This window comes from Bidens hawaiensis, unplaced genomic scaffold, assembly GCF_021521415.1.
Source record: "Bidens hawaiensis isolate Kalapana, Puna unplaced genomic scaffold, B.hawaiensis_p1.1 tig00028244_1, whole genome shotgun sequence".
Classification (NCBI taxonomy): Eukaryota; Viridiplantae; Streptophyta; class Magnoliopsida; order Asterales; family Asteraceae; genus Bidens; species Bidens hawaiensis.
In genome coordinates this window covers 97,792-116,036 of record NW_027494597.1, presented here as the reverse complement: position 1 = coordinate 116,036, position 18,245 = coordinate 97,792, and the positions used below count along the sequence as shown (strand labels likewise).

General features: G+C 32.7%; 3 protein-coding genes across 3 annotated transcripts; 2 read left to right on the top strand and 1 right to left on the bottom strand.

Annotated features, from left to right (window-relative positions):
* Positions 1 to 793: 793 nt before the first annotated feature.
* On the top strand, positions 794 to 2,415 carry LOC143576587 (uncharacterized). Its single transcript, XM_077060644.1, has 5 exons — positions 794 to 1,216; positions 1,332 to 1,408; positions 1,548 to 1,584; positions 1,691 to 1,790; positions 1,869 to 2,415. Exons 1-5 carry the CDS (start codon positions 886 to 888, stop codon positions 2,413 to 2,415), a joined length of 1,092 nt encoding a protein of 363 aa, XP_076916759.1. The 5' UTR covers positions 794 to 885.
* A 2,599-nt stretch (positions 2,416 to 5,014) lies between these two features.
* LOC143576581 (large ribosomal subunit protein uL11c-like) lies at positions 5,015 to 7,681 on the bottom strand. The gene is made up of 4 exons (XM_077060639.1): positions 7,433 to 7,681; positions 6,331 to 6,503; positions 6,178 to 6,241; positions 5,015 to 5,279 (listed from the first exon to the last, which is right to left on the bottom strand). The coding sequence occupies exons 1-4, from the start codon at positions 7,647 to 7,649 to the stop codon at positions 5,071 to 5,073; spliced, it is 663 nt and encodes a 220-aa protein (XP_076916754.1). The 5' UTR covers positions 7,650 to 7,681; the 3' UTR covers positions 5,015 to 5,070.
* A 6,298-nt stretch (positions 7,682 to 13,979) lies between these two features.
* On the top strand, positions 13,980 to 15,749 carry LOC143576586 (topless-related protein 4-like). Its single transcript, XM_077060643.1, has 7 exons — positions 13,980 to 14,085; positions 14,173 to 14,294; positions 14,380 to 14,551; positions 14,633 to 14,742; positions 15,146 to 15,215; positions 15,294 to 15,367; positions 15,465 to 15,749. The coding sequence occupies exons 1-7, from the start codon at positions 13,980 to 13,982 to the stop codon at positions 15,747 to 15,749; spliced, it is 939 nt and encodes a 312-aa protein (XP_076916758.1).
* Positions 15,750 to 18,245: the final 2,496 nt, after the last annotated feature.

The following is an 18,245-nucleotide window of genomic DNA, read 5'->3' as shown; positions in this document are numbered from 1 at the left end:
GCAAATTAATTATAAGACGTAAGAAAAGTAGATGTATCAATCGTCGCACATGTTTATAGCAAAACAGCATGCACAATTAACAAGTGGCAACCGTTTTAATTTCATTATATCATGCCATAGATATTTCAATCTTTCATTCATTCCCACTATATTATATGTATCCAGACTGGATCAACTCGACAACTCATACGGTAGCGGGTTATTATTCTGTAAAGTTACACTTATTTTTAATGTCAGTTAAAAATTACTTAAAAATTACAGTATCTTAACACTAAATTAGGTTAGTGTATTTCTACTAAAACATGCATGTGTAGTTGTTTAATTAAAATCAATTAATAAGAATTGATTGACTTAAGAGCACCCACAACACACCCTTAGACTAACAACCACAACGCTACTCGTTTATGGTTGTCATATAGAACAGATGAACACCCGCAAATCTTGCGTTGTGGATGCTCTAAGTATCATAAACATGCCTTTTTATTTAATACAAAAATAAAGGATTAAAGGGTCATAAATTTGACTTATTATATCTTTATCAAATTACCTTTTTATATGTATAAATACATCTTTTAACTCTTAATTGTTATATATATATAGATAGATAGAGAGAGAGAGAGAGAGAGATCGAATTTTCTAGGGCAAGGTATTTTTTCTTTCCAATTCTAGCAAACTTTTGCTTACTAGAGCTTAGCTAATTAAGTTGTTATTTATAAATGATCTTACACAGAATAAGTTCCAACTACTTGTCCTCTCACCTTTTTTGTGTATGTGTGAGAAAAGAGATCAAAACCACGTCTATATCTCTTATCACCACACACTCCCTCAAAACATATAATCATCTCTCTCTATATATATTTACAACTGTTTCTTGATTTTTTTTTCATGGTGGATCAAAGCCCCAATTTTGAAATGAAGAGAAGTAGCAACTTTTGTGAAGAAGATGATAATTATCCCAACAATCAAAACCCTAGTTTTCATGATGTTGAACCGGCCGAAGAAGATTACAATGATGAATCCGAAGAGGTTGACCACAAAAATGGATCAACATCAAGCAACAGTACAGTTGAGGAGGTCAGTGATCATAAGAAGGCTAGTGGTTCGGTCACAGGATCAGTTCGACCGTATGTTCGATCAAAGAACCCAAGGCTCAGGTGGACACCTGGTCTTCATCTACGATTTGTTCAAGCTATTGATCGATTGGGAGGTCAAGAAAGTAAGTATAATTGACTTAACTTTTATAAATATATGTTCTTGGTTTATTTATTTAGTGATTTGATATAATATTTATTGTTTGTTTTTGTAAGTTTTAACTTTTATTTTGATGGTAGGAGCAACACCTAAATTAGTTCTTCAATTAATGAATGTCAAAGGCCTTAGTATCTCTCATGTCAAGAGCCATCTTCAGGTACGCAATTGATTTATTCAAGAAAAGATATAAATTTAGGTATCATTTAATCAATTTGGTTTTTTTTTTTTTTTTTTTTTTTTGTGATGAATATGATTTTTTAAAAATTCTGAGTTATATATGAATCTATTTCATTCAGATGTATAGGAGCAAGAAGACCGATGATCCGAATCAAGGTATAGTTATTCAAATTCATGGTACAAAAATAAGTTTTAATTTAGGGTTTCATATTCAAACATTTGAATGTAATAATAAGTTTTATTATTGTTCATCTTGTTTAAGAACACGGGCTTCTTAGTGAGGGTGATGATCATCAAATTTTCCACCTTAGCCAACTTCCAATGCTCCAAAGCTACCATCAAAGGTCACTTTATAACTTCAGGTATCATCTAAACTGAAAAGCTTTGTTAATTTTTCTCACCACAAAATATAAATTAATGTTGTATCTTTCCATTTTTAGATGTCTAGATGGATTACAGAGCCCCCAAGCGAACCAAAACTATAACCCGCTCATGTCCGGATTAAAACATCCGTTTTATGGTTCAGCCGCGGAGAGAATTCTCAACATCAGGAACGGTCATTCGAGTTTCAGCCAAGATGATCATACTAGTTGGAAAAACATGCCAACCAATAACATGGAAGAATCCCAATTGGGATTATTCAAGAATCTTGATGGTTTAACAATGCTTAATCAAATTCAAAGAAAAAACTCTAGGATGGACATGAATGTTACAAGCAAAGATCAAGAGCAAGAGAAAAAGATACTTAAAAGAAAGGAGCATGATCTTGATCATGAATCCGAGCTTCTTGATTTGAATCTCTCATTACAAATCAAGATCCCGAAGGCGGATGATCACGCGGACAGTAAAAAGGAGAAAGATGGCTTTAATGAAAATGGTTTATCTCTATCTTTGTTTTCACCAAATTGTGACTCATATTCTAGTGGTGTTACAAGATCAAAGCATGCAATGGGTAGTAGCAGTGGATCTCTTGATCTGACTTTGTGAAAGAGACAAAGGTTAAGTGAGATTTTGTTTGTCCCAGAAAACAATGCACAGAATATTGACTGTTGTTCTACATATGTGTATGTCTGTGCATGTGTCTAGTGAGTCTGTTACTTGTAATAATTAAATGATAACCAGGGTGTACATGTCAGATTTTATGTTCTTTTTAGGATCTCAGTTATCTTACCAAGCTACTTCTAGTAAATTATTGGCACTTTGACAGGTTTTTGGATAGATATCCTTAGAGCTAGCATTCAACTCATATCTTCCCATTTCAACCCTAACTTAAGGGTTTTCATCTAATTTGAATACTCATTATTTATTTCTCATATTCACGTACATTTCATATTTTATGAGTGTGTTTATAAACCAAAGAGAAGATAGTAAGTTTTTAACCAATAAAAATAGAAATATGAGTCGTTTTTATAAATCGTTTTTATAAATGGCCAAAAGGTAAATTTTAGTTAATTTATAGGGTTGAAATAATTAACTCTGGAAGTATTTTTTTAAAGTAGCAATAAACACTCTCCAAACATAAAACTATGATCGCCTACAACGTAGGGCGAAGGAACCCATCCGTAACCTATGTTGCGCATGAATGCATGTAGGGCAGCGCTGAGGGTTGGCTGCCCTTGGGGGTATGTTCTTCGCTACGTGCAGTAGTGTGCGGAATCCATAATGTTAATTTAATTTTGTCTCACATACACAAATATTTATATAGTAATTAAAAATAGGCTCCATATGAGAAGAATAAGTATGGTGACGCTAGGAGTAAAAATGTGTTTGGGTAAAAAAACTGATGCGACATGCTAACTTAACTTACATATTGGATTAAGGATGGGTCATACAATTACGGATAGTCTCACTGAAAAAATATAGATGTCTGGTTTTATATTTATATAGTTCAGTACTAAAAGATATATATACATTTACAAGTGTTCCTAAAAAAATGTCCATTAACAAGCTTATTTCAAGATCTTGAATTTGATTTGTAGATTCTTTGATAAATTACTAAAGGTATACAATGAAATTAGCTGTTTATATAAATATATATATATTCATGGTGTTTGTGCAATTTGCATGGCAATTGGATGGAATATTGATTAGGTTTTATCTGATCTGCACTTTATGTTAAATTTAACATGTTGTCAGGTTTTGAATTGATATATATTAATTCAACCCTTGGTCTCTTCCCCATTCACCATCCAATATATTTTATTTAAATCTAGCCTTGTCAATTTAGTATTCGATTAAATTAATATCGTTAATGTTTCACCGATCAATTGATTCAATCAATATACATCTTTTTAAGTCATATATTTTTTGCTAGTATATCAACACAGTTAAAAGGGATCATACTTATTATTTTATATTATTTATTAAAAAGGCTATATTACAAAGAGAAAATTACTATTTGTGTCCCTGTGGTTTTAGGGTGGAGACATATATGAGTCTCTGAAAACTTTTTTGAACTGGTTGAGTCCCTAGTGGTTTCAAAAACGAATAATTTGAGTCCCTGGGGTTTCAGAAACAGACAATTTGAGTCCATGTGGTTTCAGTAAAATGAAAGTTTTATCCTGAAAGCTAAGTAATGGCAGGGACTCAAATGGTTCGTTTCTGAAACCACGGGGACTCAACCAGTTCAAAAATTTTTTTAGGGACTCATTGTGCCTCCGCCTTAAAACCACATGGACTCAAACAGTAATTTTCTCAATTACGAATTAACCTTATTTCATCAACTTCAACTATATTGTATGTCATGAATATCTTTTGAAAACATATAAGTTGAATAACTTTTTGATCATTTAGAGAAAAATTATTTTACACAATATCAACACAGATGGTACATTGTTTTTCTTTTAAATTGTTTGAAAGTTATTTTATTTGTTTCGTTTTTTTTTTCACATGTAGTATAATGAAAGTTACGAAATCAACTTTAGGCGTATTTTATTCTCTATTCTTTGACTGACCCTACTCCTGCTACGACATTTGCACATCTAGATGCTACTACCGTAGTACTATATATCAAGAGGATTAGCCACCAAAGGAATCTATGCAGCAATAGATTCTTTAGATGCAACGTCAAGTCATCAACTATGCTACGTACAACCTGGATCGTTAGTGAAGAAAGTACGAAGCTATACAACAAGTTAAGCAAACTTTACAACATTACAAATAATTACAACATATTATAGCTATTCTTAGATTAGACGAATTATCCAAAGAATATCGTTTAGCCGTAGAGTATTCGTCTATTTCTCCTCTTCATCTCAATTTCTATATCTGTCTCCAAAATTAAAGATTGAGGAAGCCGTTGGTGTTTTAAAACTTGGTCACTAAGTTGCCATATGAGAGAATGCGATCGGAGCAATGCCCGGCCGGCCTTAATTACGGCAATATCCATTTGACCATAAAATAGTCTTTGATGGCCAATGTATAATATATGCAAAAATAAAAAGCAATTTTAGGCAATCTACATATTGTGTTTTCAAAAAAAACATCTATATATTCATAACAAAATGTGAAACTAAAGAAATAATACAACTACCATTCAAAAAAATTGAAATAATACAACAAAATACACATTGTATTTGCATTCCAGATATATATTTGCAGCATTAATCATGACACCTGAATCAATGCTTCAAGAAAAGAAAATTATAGGATTTGTTTGACTTTTCGTTCAAGAACTGGAGGATCGACATCGATGCCCATGTTAGCGGCAGTTCCTGCTATGATTCTCATTGCTGATTCAATGGTTGTGCAGTTCAAATCTGGTAGCTTTTCGGCTGCAATTGCACGTAACTGTTCGATTGTAACTTTCCCAACTTTTTCCCTCTGCGGGTCCTTGGAACCTTTCTCCACTCCTAAGACAAGAAAGAAAGTAGCGTGTAACATATGACGACTGACGACATAGTTGCGGGCTACTAGAGGTGTCAAGATGGGCAGGTCTTGGTGATACTATTTGTCCCTTTGAGAAAACGTTTATAGTCATAGTATACAAAGGCTATATGTAATATGCTATATACATTATTACAATAATAATAATCTATATATATATAAAATGATTTACAATGTGACATTTATGCATTTAGCTAGTAACTTTAGTGGACCCCTACATAAAGTTTACAATGTGTTTCTTAAAAATATAAAAATCCATGACTAAAATGCCCCTCATTTAACTAAAAATTTTAACTGGATTAGAAACATGGACCAAAACGGTTATAAAATTAACTTTTAGGCTCTGATTTGTTAAAAAAACTCTTTATTATTATTATTGTTGTTGTTATTGTTATTGTTATCATTATTATTTTGAACGGTAGATAATCTCACGTGTAAGCCTGCCCTGTTCGGGGCTACCCAAGGTCGACTCCTCGGCCGCGTGAGTGTGAACCCCCCCCCCCCCCCCCCACCACGATGCGTGGAAACCGGATGGAATCCGTAAACCCGTCGAGTTTGACCTAGGATTAAAGCCCTAATTCGTCCATTCACCCAGATGTCCTTCAAACTGGCCCAAGCAAGAATCAAACCTGCATCTTTACTAGGGAAGGCAAGCCTGTTACCACCTACCATTGAACCAAATTCTCAAAACAATATAATTGTGGAATGCCATTACCTTCTTTAAAGTTCTAAGTATATTTTGTGAATTGCTATTACTTTTTTAATTGATCATGTATATGTTATTTTAGTGTTTAATAAAATTTAATAAATTGTTTAATTAATAAAGTTTTAATGTATCTTAATGTATTATAAAAATAATAATACCTGCAGCTTTAAGAAGCAAGACTGAAGCAGGAGGAGTCTTCAACACAAATGTGAAGCTTTTATCCTGTAAATTCAAACAACCACACACTTATTGTAAACAGAGAAATCAGCAAATTCGGATAAAACTAAACACGAAAGACAGATGAAACCGACATCATAGACAGTGATTTCGACGGGGATAATATAACCGGCTTTATCAGCAGTCCTGGCATTGTAATCCTTACAAAATGCCATAATGTTTACACCTTTAGAACCCAACGCCGGACCAACTGGTGGCGCCGGTGTAGCCTTCCCTGCTTCTAACGCCAACTTAATCATCCCGGTCACTGTATGCAAAATATTAAACTTGTTAGATGTGTATTATTAAGCTAACTATATATACAAAGATAAAATAAAAATAATTAAGAAATATTCTAATCAAATTACAGTAGAACCTAACAACTATTAAACGGGTCGCGTTCACGGGTTGGTGGATATAATCCGACACGAACCCTGAAATTTGACACGAACCAGAAAATCGCATAAGACACGTGAACCTGAACACGATATGCTTGACCCGAAAATTTTTATTTTTATTTTTAATTTTTTCACCTATTAATACTTTAAATTTACATATTTGCAACAACAAAAAATTACAAATTTATATAAAACAATTTCATTTTAATTTTAAAAGCTTATGTCATCTTTCTTTTTAGTACTAAATTTTGGCATAAGAAACCGATTTTAATTTATTACAAAACACATTTTTAAAAATAAAACAAATAACAAAATGATTAAACAGGTCAACCCGTGAACTCAACCCATTTAGCTAAACGGGCTTGCGGGTTCATAAAAAACCGACTAGAACCCTTTTATACCAAATCCAAACTCAAATTTAGTACACCTAGGGGGTGCTTGGGATTGTTTATTTTCATCAACTTATAACTTATTAATTTTTTTAAAGTAATAAGATGTCTGTTATTGCTTATATTATTTATATTATGAAAGGAAAATTTTGATAAGTTACAGTGTTGTAACTTATTAATTTAATTAAAAGTTATTTATCAATTTAATTAAAAGTTATAAGGAGGTAAAATAAGGAATTCCAAACACCCCCTAATATCTAGATATATAATTACAATAATTACAAAAAAAAAAACCTTATCAAATTACAACAAAACTTAACTAATATTTCTATCTAATGTATAATAATGCAAAGTAAATAATAAAAATAAACTCTAACTAACATACTATATCAAACATATTAATATAGTACCTTTTTTGGCTTTTCCACCAGGTTTAGGAGGAGCCATGGCTCTGACTGTAAGGCTTCTGGGAATTACATTTACATAACATAATTGCTTGTTATTGCAACCAAATTGCAACCAAATGTTTAAACTGGAAGATAATGGGATTGATGAAGGAGATGATAGGAAAGAAGATGACAGATTATGTGAAGAAACTGAGTGATATGTGGCTAAAGAAGAAGCCATTTTTTTCTCAAGTTGGTAAGCAAACTGAAGAAGATGAGTTTGAAGAGATTAGATACAGTCCAACTGTCCAAGTATGTCTGGTTACCTTATCTGCTCAAATGGGCTGAGCCTGAGCCACTTTTGGTCCAGTTATATACGAGCCCGTAAAGAGCCCGAGTTTAACGGATCATGTTTAAATTGACGTTTAGCCCATTTAGTTAAACAGGGTGGCTCACTTACTTGTAGGGGTGTTCACGAGCCGAGCCAAATCGAGCAAAGGCTTACTCGTTGCTTGGCTCGTTTACAACCGTACCGAACAGCTGAAATTCGAACCGAGCGAAAATCGAAACGAGCCAAAATCGAATCGAGCATTTTTCGATTGAACATCGAGCGATTTTCAAGTTTTTTTTTTATTTCTTTTTCACTCTAAAAATGTCAATAAAAGACAAGTTTAAAGGCTGTTAAATATATTTTGTAAACAAATTGGTGGTTTTAGATAAACGTGTAATAGGTTGTAAATTTTTTAGAGAAATAAGTTTAAAGTGAGATATAATGAGGATATAAACAAACTTATAATATTATGAAAATTAGAATCAAACTAATGAAACTCAAAATTGACGGGTATTATGTCATTATGAAAGAAATATTGAGGAGGTTTAATAGGCCTAAGTTGGCCGACACGGCCGAACCTACAAAAAGGTTTTTCATAAGATCCAGTAATAAATTGGTCGTAAACAATTGAGGGCCTGATTACACTCTGATGGGCCTAAGTTTGGCCCACATGGCCACACCTACTAAAACTTTTTCATAAGATCCAGTAATAAATTGGTCGTAAACTATTGAGGGCCTGATTACACTCTGATGGGCCTAAGTTTGGCCCACATGGCCACACCTACTAAAAGTTTTTCATAAGATCCTGTAATAAATTGGTCGTGAACTCGGGTTGGGTTCACCGTTCACGTAAGCTTGTAAATATGTTATCGGTTATGTTCTAAAGATCCAGATTAAAAAAAAAATCAAATATTACCATTACCAATAATTTTAAATTAGATTAAAATGATTCAAAAGCTATATATTTGTTGTACATCTTAAATTAGTTTAATTGTCAAAACCGCTACTCAGTATATTCAGTTGAAACTAGGGATAAGCAAATTCGATACCAGTACCGGTATTGATATTTCCCGATTTTTTTATCTATGGTACCGGTACAGCCCCGGTATCGATACCGAACCGAAGATTTCAGTACCAGTACTGGTACCAAAAATTTGCGATTTTCAGGACCGGGACGAGTCGGTACCGGTTCAGGTACCGATCTCATCCGTACTTGAAACCAAACTATGCGCATCTCTCTAAGATGTGTTTTTTGTTGCTAAATATTTTATTTAATGAACTTAATATGTAGACTTCATCGTGAAAGATATCTAACTTAGAATCATGCTTGTCTCTTTCTTTTTAATAAACTACCAAACATGCGCTATAAATAGTAAATAGATAAAATTTGATTTCCTAATTCCTATATAAGATTTCTCATATCTTTGATAGAGACAAAAGTTACAAAAGTTGATGTTACAACTTTGACTATGCCTTTTCCATCTGTAACACATGGCAATATTTTAAAAACTTGTCTTAAATATGAATCTACTCTTGCTAACAAAACAAAAGATGAAATCACGAATATATGTCATTGTCACATCCTTCTTCATTAAATAACAAAAAATTATTCACGAAAGAACTTTTTAACTCAACTATTCAAGACGAAACTACAGACGACCCTAGACTCCTTTACCATTCGGCTTGTCAATTTTCTTAATTTTATTAATACTCGTATTCAATGTTGTCGGTTGGTTATAGTTTAATCATTCAAACTACCATAAGTAAAATTGTTATATTGTTATATATGTGCAAATATAATAAAGATCGTCTAAAAGGGTTCATGCAAGTATATTAAGGTCCATATTACATGAGATGTGTAAACGAAAGTCGAAAACATGCTTTTTTTATGGCTCAGTTTACTGTGTTTAAGTGTGCTCATCGTAATTTCTACTTTTAACATTTAGTTTCGATTTTATATTTCTACATTATAAATAACTTTTCTAAGGGTGTATTAAATGATAGTTCGAAAAAAAAGGTTTTATTCACGAATATATCTCATTGTCACGTCCTTGTTCATTAAATAACAATATATTTTTCACGAAAGAACTTTTTAACTCAACTACTCAGGCGAAACTACAGGCGACCCTAGACTTGTTAACCATTCGACTTGTCAGTTTTCTTAATTTTATTAATACTCTATTCAATGTACCGTTGTCGGTTTGTTATAGTTTAATCATTCAAACTACCATAAGTATAATTTTTATTTGCAAATATATTAAACTTGTCTAAAAGGGTTCATGCAAATATATTAAGGTCCATTACATGAGATGTGTAAACGAAAACATATTTTTTGTATGGCTGAGTTTACTGAGTGTATGATGTATTAAATGAATAACTAAGATTTTATGCACCTATTGACTTGGATAATCTATTAGCTTATCAACTTGCGAATTAAAACCTACAAATATTTTATTTTATAATTTAATGGCCGCTATCGTATATCTATTATTATCTTTTGTTCAATTATGGTGTTTGAGATAATTGCCTATAAGTTATTCCGGTGATTATGTCTGGTTTTTTAATGTGTTCAGTGAGATGGCATTTTTAAAAACATAAAATAAATTATGTGTTTGTTACATAGTCGATTCTAAACAACATTTATCAAGCTAGTTTTATACCAATTGAGTTTTTTTTAAACGACATTCTTGTGTGCTACCAATTGAGATTTACAAATACATCTTTGGTCACTTTAATATTTGTATAATTTTATTATTAAAGTAGAAGTTAAAAAGCAAAAAATCTAATATTAGATTTCTATCATTTAAATCAACATGAAAGTGGAGAATAAAAGAAAATGTTTATGGTATGGTTCGGATAAATAAGCATCCATACTCATCATTCTCATGCATATGAAAGCTTTTAAAACTAATTTCATATTCGGTCTAGTACCCAAATATCCCTCCCTAGTAGTGACTCAAGGGGTAGTGAAATAGAGAGGCTATAGACGACTTTAGACCATTTTCATTGGCAAATTCAATATATGTTTATCTCACTATTTGAATTAAAATATAAAATAAAAAAGCAAAAATATATGACAAAAACGGTTTGGTGCACCAAAATACTTTGCAATTTTTGGGTTTGTCACATGTCACCACCTTAATGGACATATTTTTAGTTTATTTACACACTAATTAATTTTAGCTCTAATCTTGATTTTTTCTAGTAACTTTTAATGATTAAGTTTAAAAAAAATCAAAAAACATAGTCTTGTTCAGCCTTTTTTTTGTGTGTGGACATATCGGTATAAATTTTATAAAAAACAGAGTTTGTTTAAAAATATACTTTTTAATATAAAATAAATATTAATAATTACCGAACTTTTTATTTTTTTTTATAATTTCAAATTAAATATATATTTTTATTTTACATAAAGAGATTATTTTTTATATTTTTAGTCACTTTTAATAAAAAAACAACAATTATAAATTTTATTTATTTAATAAAAAGTAGTGAATGTTGGGTTGCTAATGAATGTGAAAAGTTTGGTTAGGTTAGGTAAGTGAAAGAAAGATAAATTAATTTTATAATAAAAATTGGTTTGGGTTGGTTTATGAACGTGAATAGTCTTAGACACTCACCTTCGTAGGACCCCAAAATTCTATATAGTAACAAATTATATGTAGATAAATTTGATTTAGAGATTGCTCAGTGATAGAGTTTGTAGTCTATAATTATACATACGCATAGATGACATAGGAGTCACAGTATTGAAAACAAATTTTCTTATGAAAAGTACTCCAGTATTATTATGCTCTTTAGGCTCTCAAAAAGATAAAATCAACCCAACCCGACCCATTACTCGTCTCAAATGTTTCGTATATCATATTCCTTCCCATCCTTACTACTTCATCATCCCGCTTTCCCTTCTTCAACCACAACCACCATCTCCTACATCATCTTCTCCGGCCATGACCTTAGCTAGAAATATCCCACTGACGCCCTCTATTTCAAATGCATATCCCATTTCTGCACAGCATGGTTATGAAAATCCACAAGGAGCGACTGGACATATTGTATGCGTCAATTGCCATTTAGCTAATAAACCAGTGGGTAGAGCGCGCCCATGATAATTGCGTCGGTGAAACACCTTTATTACTTTCTTAATATTATATAACACAAATTAACAAACATATCCATTTCTTTTTATATTTATATTTGGGGACCTTTTTCAAACCTGTCACAAGTGGGGTCATCTTACACAAATAAGAGTTCATTGGACGGTCCGTAGGGTCAGGTCTATTTGACTAAATTTGTGATGAAGGTAAACCAGACCAGCAGCTGCTTCTTCTTTCTCTATCTAGCACGAATCACGACTTTGATTTGGTGGAAGTTTTTGCCACCTTCCTTTATTGCCTTTGCATTTACCTTCTACACGAATAAGATTATTATTCCGTATTTTTTCAACTTAATCATTACATTATAAAGTTGTTGTTGTTAATATTATATCTTTAGGTTGCATTCATATCAATCATATTGTCTTTGTATAATATTAATCATGCAAGTTGTAATTTGTTTCATGTTTTTCGTTTAAAAAGGTTTGTGTGCCCCTAAGAAAGCATGTTTTCAACTAAAAATCTTGGTCAAGAAAACCATAATTTAAGTGGTTTGGTATAAGTTGATCAACGTCTATGAGCTACAAATAGAATAGAGTATTATTGTTCTAGGCTTTCGTGATGAGCAACAAGAAGTAGAAGATGTCATATTTATTAGCGGTGAGCAACTTAACCGCATAACTGTTAAATCGAACCATAACCAACATAACCGAACCGATTTTAACCGACATAACCGGTGGGTCAATTTAATGGAGTTTTAAAAACCGTCAAATACGGGTCGATTTTGGTTAAAGATAGTTCCAAAACCGCTATAACCAAATCCACGTGTTTATTTAACCTACAATATGTTTAATATGTTTGGGATTAACTTCCACCAAACATGTTTTGGGATTATATCATTTTGATGTTTTTGGTTCAACGTTTATTATCAAATTAAGTTGAATTTCATTGTTGGATTATATAATGTCATTCTTTTTTGAATATTTGGTATTAGTATTATGGATTACATACCTTAAGATTATGTCATATCATTTTTTTTTGTAATAATTGTTACCAAACTTTTAGGCTCAATTACATTGTTTAAGTTACGGTTAACCGACCCATAACTGACTCACTATAACCTACAAAACCGATTAACCAAAACCGTCATAACGGGTTGGTTATGGTTATCCATTAACCAACATATTGGTTATGGTTATGGGTTTGGCTCAAAACCACCCTTAACCGACCCATACACATCCTAATATTTATAATGCAAGACTAGTGTTTACTGATTACTATTTAATCCTCAAGAAAAATAATTATGGGGCTAAAATAAAAGAAGTAAAAAGGAGAGGGCTAACCCACGTCTTCAATTCGGTACCACTTTAATTGTCTTCTAATACGGGTCCAATAATTAAATCGAGCTTCCATAAACCCAACAAGAAAAACAACGTCAATTTGTTGAAGAACTAAGATGTCAAAAGTTGAAATGAATTGAAATATTTCAATAATTATGTTCTTAATAAGAACTACAATATGAGTTTTAAGAAAGGTCGCTTAAGCTGTGTGTAGTGGTGCTATAAATGGGGCGATTTTGGGTGAATTTTTGGAGGAACCCCCCCCCCCCCGACGGGGCGATAAAAGGGGCGACTGAGAGGGGGGGGGCGAGGGACGAGAATTTGTCGCTTGGTTGTTTCTTTGAATATTATTCTTATATTATATGTTGGACTAAAACACCACTACACCCTAAACCAAAAATCTTTCATTTTCTAACTAGGCGTCACATGCCAAAAATCATCCCCATTTTATAACTCATCCGCTGCACATAGTCTTAAAACATTCTCCACTCACAACTTAAAAGTCCATTTAACTAATCTTAAGGGGGTGTTTGGTAGAGGGATTTGAGGGGTGAGAAATGGAATTGGAAAGAATTCTCTTGTTTGTTTATGAAAGAAAGATGTGAGAAATGGAAATAAACCATTTCCATTTCTCTGATTTTGTTTCTCTAAAAAAAGCGGAGAATTGGATTTCTAGGGTTTCATTTCTCAGCCTCACTCTCTCACGCCTCTCCCTGCTGTTCCAACGATCCTAGTTATGAAACTTTCATTTTTTCGACTTTCTTATGCTCGACCAGACCTAAACCTCGATCCAAACTCAGCTGCTGATGTCGATTGTTATCGTGTTTGCTGGTTGGATGGCTAATCCACCAACTGTTTCTCATCCCTCGGCTTCTGCTGGTCCTCTTGGTTTCAATTCACCAAATAATTCGGGTACATACTTTATTCGCTTACATTTGATGTGATTTAAGGTTGTTTTTCTATATAATGAATTAGTGGTACATGTTATCTTAATGTAAGGTATAACAGCTATGCAAAAGCGCCCTAGGACTCCGCCAACGAACAATCCTGCTGTAGATTATCAAACAGCTGACTCAGAACATGTATTAAAAAGAACAAGGGCATTTGGTATTTCTGATGAAGTATGTCATTTTCTTTTATAAAAAATTGAGTAGTCTTGACATTAAATATTACCAGGTTCTGATGGCATTTGTGTGTTGTTAGCAGGTTAATCATATGCGTGTAAATATCTTGCCTGTTGGTTACAGTGGTCAAAGTCACCATGGTCAAAGTTCATACTCGTCAGATGATTTACCAAAAACTGTGGTGATGACACTTAATCAAGGCTCCGTGGTTAAGAGTATGGATTTTCATCCAGTACAGCAGATTCTGCTTCTTGGTTGGCTCTCGTTTACTCTAAATTACTTTTTATTAATTGTGTATTATGTCATTAATGTCTGTCTTTTTTCACTAATTGCAGTTGGAACAAATACTGGGGATATCATGATATGGGAACTTGGTAGCAGAGAAAAACTTGCTCATAAGAATTTTAAAGTTTGGGATCTTAGCGTCTTTTCAACGCCTTTGCAGGTAGCCTTGTAAATGAACCGAACAAGCACGAAGGGAGCACGCTTGTGTTTGTTCGCTTAACTTTAACACAACAAACGATCGAACACGAACAGTTAAACGAATGTGGTTTTCTTGTTTGTCTTCGCTCATTAAGAAAATAAACATGTTCGTGTTTGTTTATGTTTGTACGTTAACAGGATAACGAAAGGTTCACGAATGAACATGACTGAACATATATGGAAATATTAACGAATGAACTTCCACGTTAACAAACAAACTTAAACAAATGTAAACTAAAGAACATAATTGTTCATGTTTGTTCGTTTAACTAAATGAACACAGTTTGCTGTGATGTGTTTATTCTTTATTAAATTATAATTTTTATTATTTTGTTTATACGTCGAGCATTGGCTCTTTATTGTAGGCCGCTTTGACCAGCGACTATACTGCATTAATCAATCGTGTAACTTGGAGCCCTGATGGAACCCTTTTTGGTATATTATTAACTTTTTAATAGTTTTATATCTTTTGTCATTAAAGTTCAAAGTTAACAATAATGAACGTTGATACAGGTGTTGCGTACTCAAAGCACATTGTGCAGATATACTCGTATCATGGCGGCGATGATGTCAGAAACCACTTGGAGGTTTATATTGTCTTCACCTTTTAATTTTTAGCTCTTTAGGCGGTTGCCATCATTATGTATATATTAATGCATTTATTATGTTCCATATTATATACAGATCGATGCTCATGTTGGCAGTGTGAATGATCTCGCGTTTTCTTATCCAAACAAACAACTTTGCATTGTGACTTGCGGTGACGATAGATTAATAAAAGTTTGGAATGCAGTTACGGGTTTCGAACAATACACATTTAAGGGTCATGAAGCACCTGTTTATTCTGTATGTCCACATTTTAAAGAAACCGTGCAGTTTATATTCTCAACTGCAACTGATGGGAAAATAAAAGCATGGTTGTATGACAACATGGGTTCAAGAGTTGACTATGATGCGCCAGGTCACTAGAAGCACGGATGCAGATGAGATATATCGAGAGTCTTGCAAAGATATCAAGGAAGTTTTGCTTCGATTTGGGGAGATGGTGGGTGAACAACTTAGCAAAGAAGGTATGGAGGCTCGTGCAATCTATGAAAAGGTTAGTGATGAGTTGAAAGCTTTACCAGGTATCACTACTAAAAAACGGTTCAAAGCAGCTCATTTGATTGGTAAAGATGTGGATCTAGGACGTTCTTTTCTTGCGTTGACAATAGAAGAGAAAATTGAGATGGTCGAGTTGTATACCGATGGTTCAATGGGATAGTTGTGTATGGTTGAAGTATGTTTTGTATGTGAATTGGTTTTAACTATGGTTGATGTTTTTTGCTTAAAAACTAATGCATATTTTGGTTGGAATTTATGCATCTTTTTATATGTTTTTTATTTTTTAATAAATATTTGTTATGAAAAAAATACTTGTGCTAATGATAAAGTTGATATAATTCTCTGTTTATTTTCTATGTACCAAACAAGAGAAATGATTCTCAGCTATATTTCTCTACTGAAATCTCTGTGTACTACCAAACAGAACAGTCAATTCTCATTCTCCAGACCAATTCCCTTTCTCTGCAATTCCATTTCTCTATTCCATTTCTCTACAATTCCATTCTCTGTACCAAACACCCCCTAAGTTCTTTAACGGTTAAAACATAAACTAAAAGATAAAGAGAATGTATCACCTAAAACATTATAGGCTAGCATATTTTGTCAATACTAAATCTTTATTCTTTATCAATACTGGTTTCTACCGGCATCCAGTTGTTATCGAGCACATCGACATCAACCCATAACTCCAGTTGACTTTGTATTTGACTTTAGCATTACATTCCAAATAATACTCTTTCTCTTGAATGTATTAATCATGTCTCTTTTCTAAGTGAGAAACTTATGAAAGGACACTAATTGAAGATTGATGACAGGGGTGGAGCAAGGCATTGGGTGTCGGTTTCGCACACCAACCTTTACCGTGTCTCTGCAGTTAAACGTATAGTACAATATTTTCGAATGAACCCAATAGTTTTTAGCGATTGAACCTATTGGTATTTTAAAATTTGAACCATTGCCTATGAAAATTTTAGTATATAACAATTTTTTAATTATTGTTGCCTCTAAATAAAAAGACTATATAAAAATTTAAAACTCGATTATATAAACGGACAATGACCCATTTGAGTTTTAGTCCAAGTATTTTAAAACAAGTTGAACATGCACTTTTTTCAGGTATTTATAAATATTCGGCGTCAAGAATCGAGTTTTTTAATTATAATACTCGATTGTTGTTGCTCTTTTATTTTTTTAAAGGTTGCCATAAGTACCCACTTTGTTTAAGTTATTACATAAACACATTTAAATATAACACGTATAAATTTAAGCATGCAGGCTCAAACAAGACCCACTTAACTAAAGGACTTGATGACGGGTAGCCCAATCACCTAAGTCAAAGCAAGTAAACACTTCATCTTATCGACGTTAACGCTTGGACGCTTCATAATATTAGGTGAGCAGTAACTTCCCACTATAAAAAGGACTAAGGTTTAGGTATTCTCATCCCAATTCTAGCACTCCTACTCAGTCTCTATACTTACACTTTCTCTGTTATCACATTCAAAAAAACATATTAACTTACTATCACGTCGGAGGTTGATCGCATGAGACAATCTCCTACAGCAAGCTAACGGTTGTTTGTCTTTGTAGGAACCATTCAAGCTATCAAGATCCGGAGTTGTCAAAACTCAAAACCATCCTTGGCCACTTATTTGTTGTTGCAACAAGTTGACATGAGAATTTTGAAAATTGCCATGAACCCGTCTGTAATAAATTTAAAACACAAAAAATTCAAATTTCATATTAGATCATTTGCTATTCTTATATAGTCGAGTAAACCAATAATAATATGATCAGTCACTTTAGATAACTTAATATTGATTCAAATGAAATTTGACTCCTGTGTTAAAATATAAATAGTACCGGACAGGTAATATCAAAGTTTTTATTTTTCTAAATATATTGTACACCATTATATATATATATATATATATATATATTAAAATCCAAATGGTTAATATCTCGCAAGTTTTACTATTCATGAGATAAACCAATTAAACTTTTATATGTGTGCATAGTATCTCTACTTTCAATCTAGATAGTTACAACAAATTCACTTTTAACATTGTTTTAATATCATTTTTTGTTTACATAATCATATTAATTTCGAAGAGTTTTGCCACTGTGATTTGGCAAATATACACTTTCAGTCCTTAACTTTAAGTTTCACATATATATGTTTTGGTCCTTCAAATTTAAGTTTCACTTTATACGTTTTTTGCCCATCAACTTTTGTTTTCCATGTTTTGCATATTTATTTTGTTGGCTACTAAACTTTGGTGATGAAACTTTTGCCACGTAACTTTTGCCCTTATGAATTGAACCCACACCGATCGATTTCCCGTCACGTGCTAATCGCAA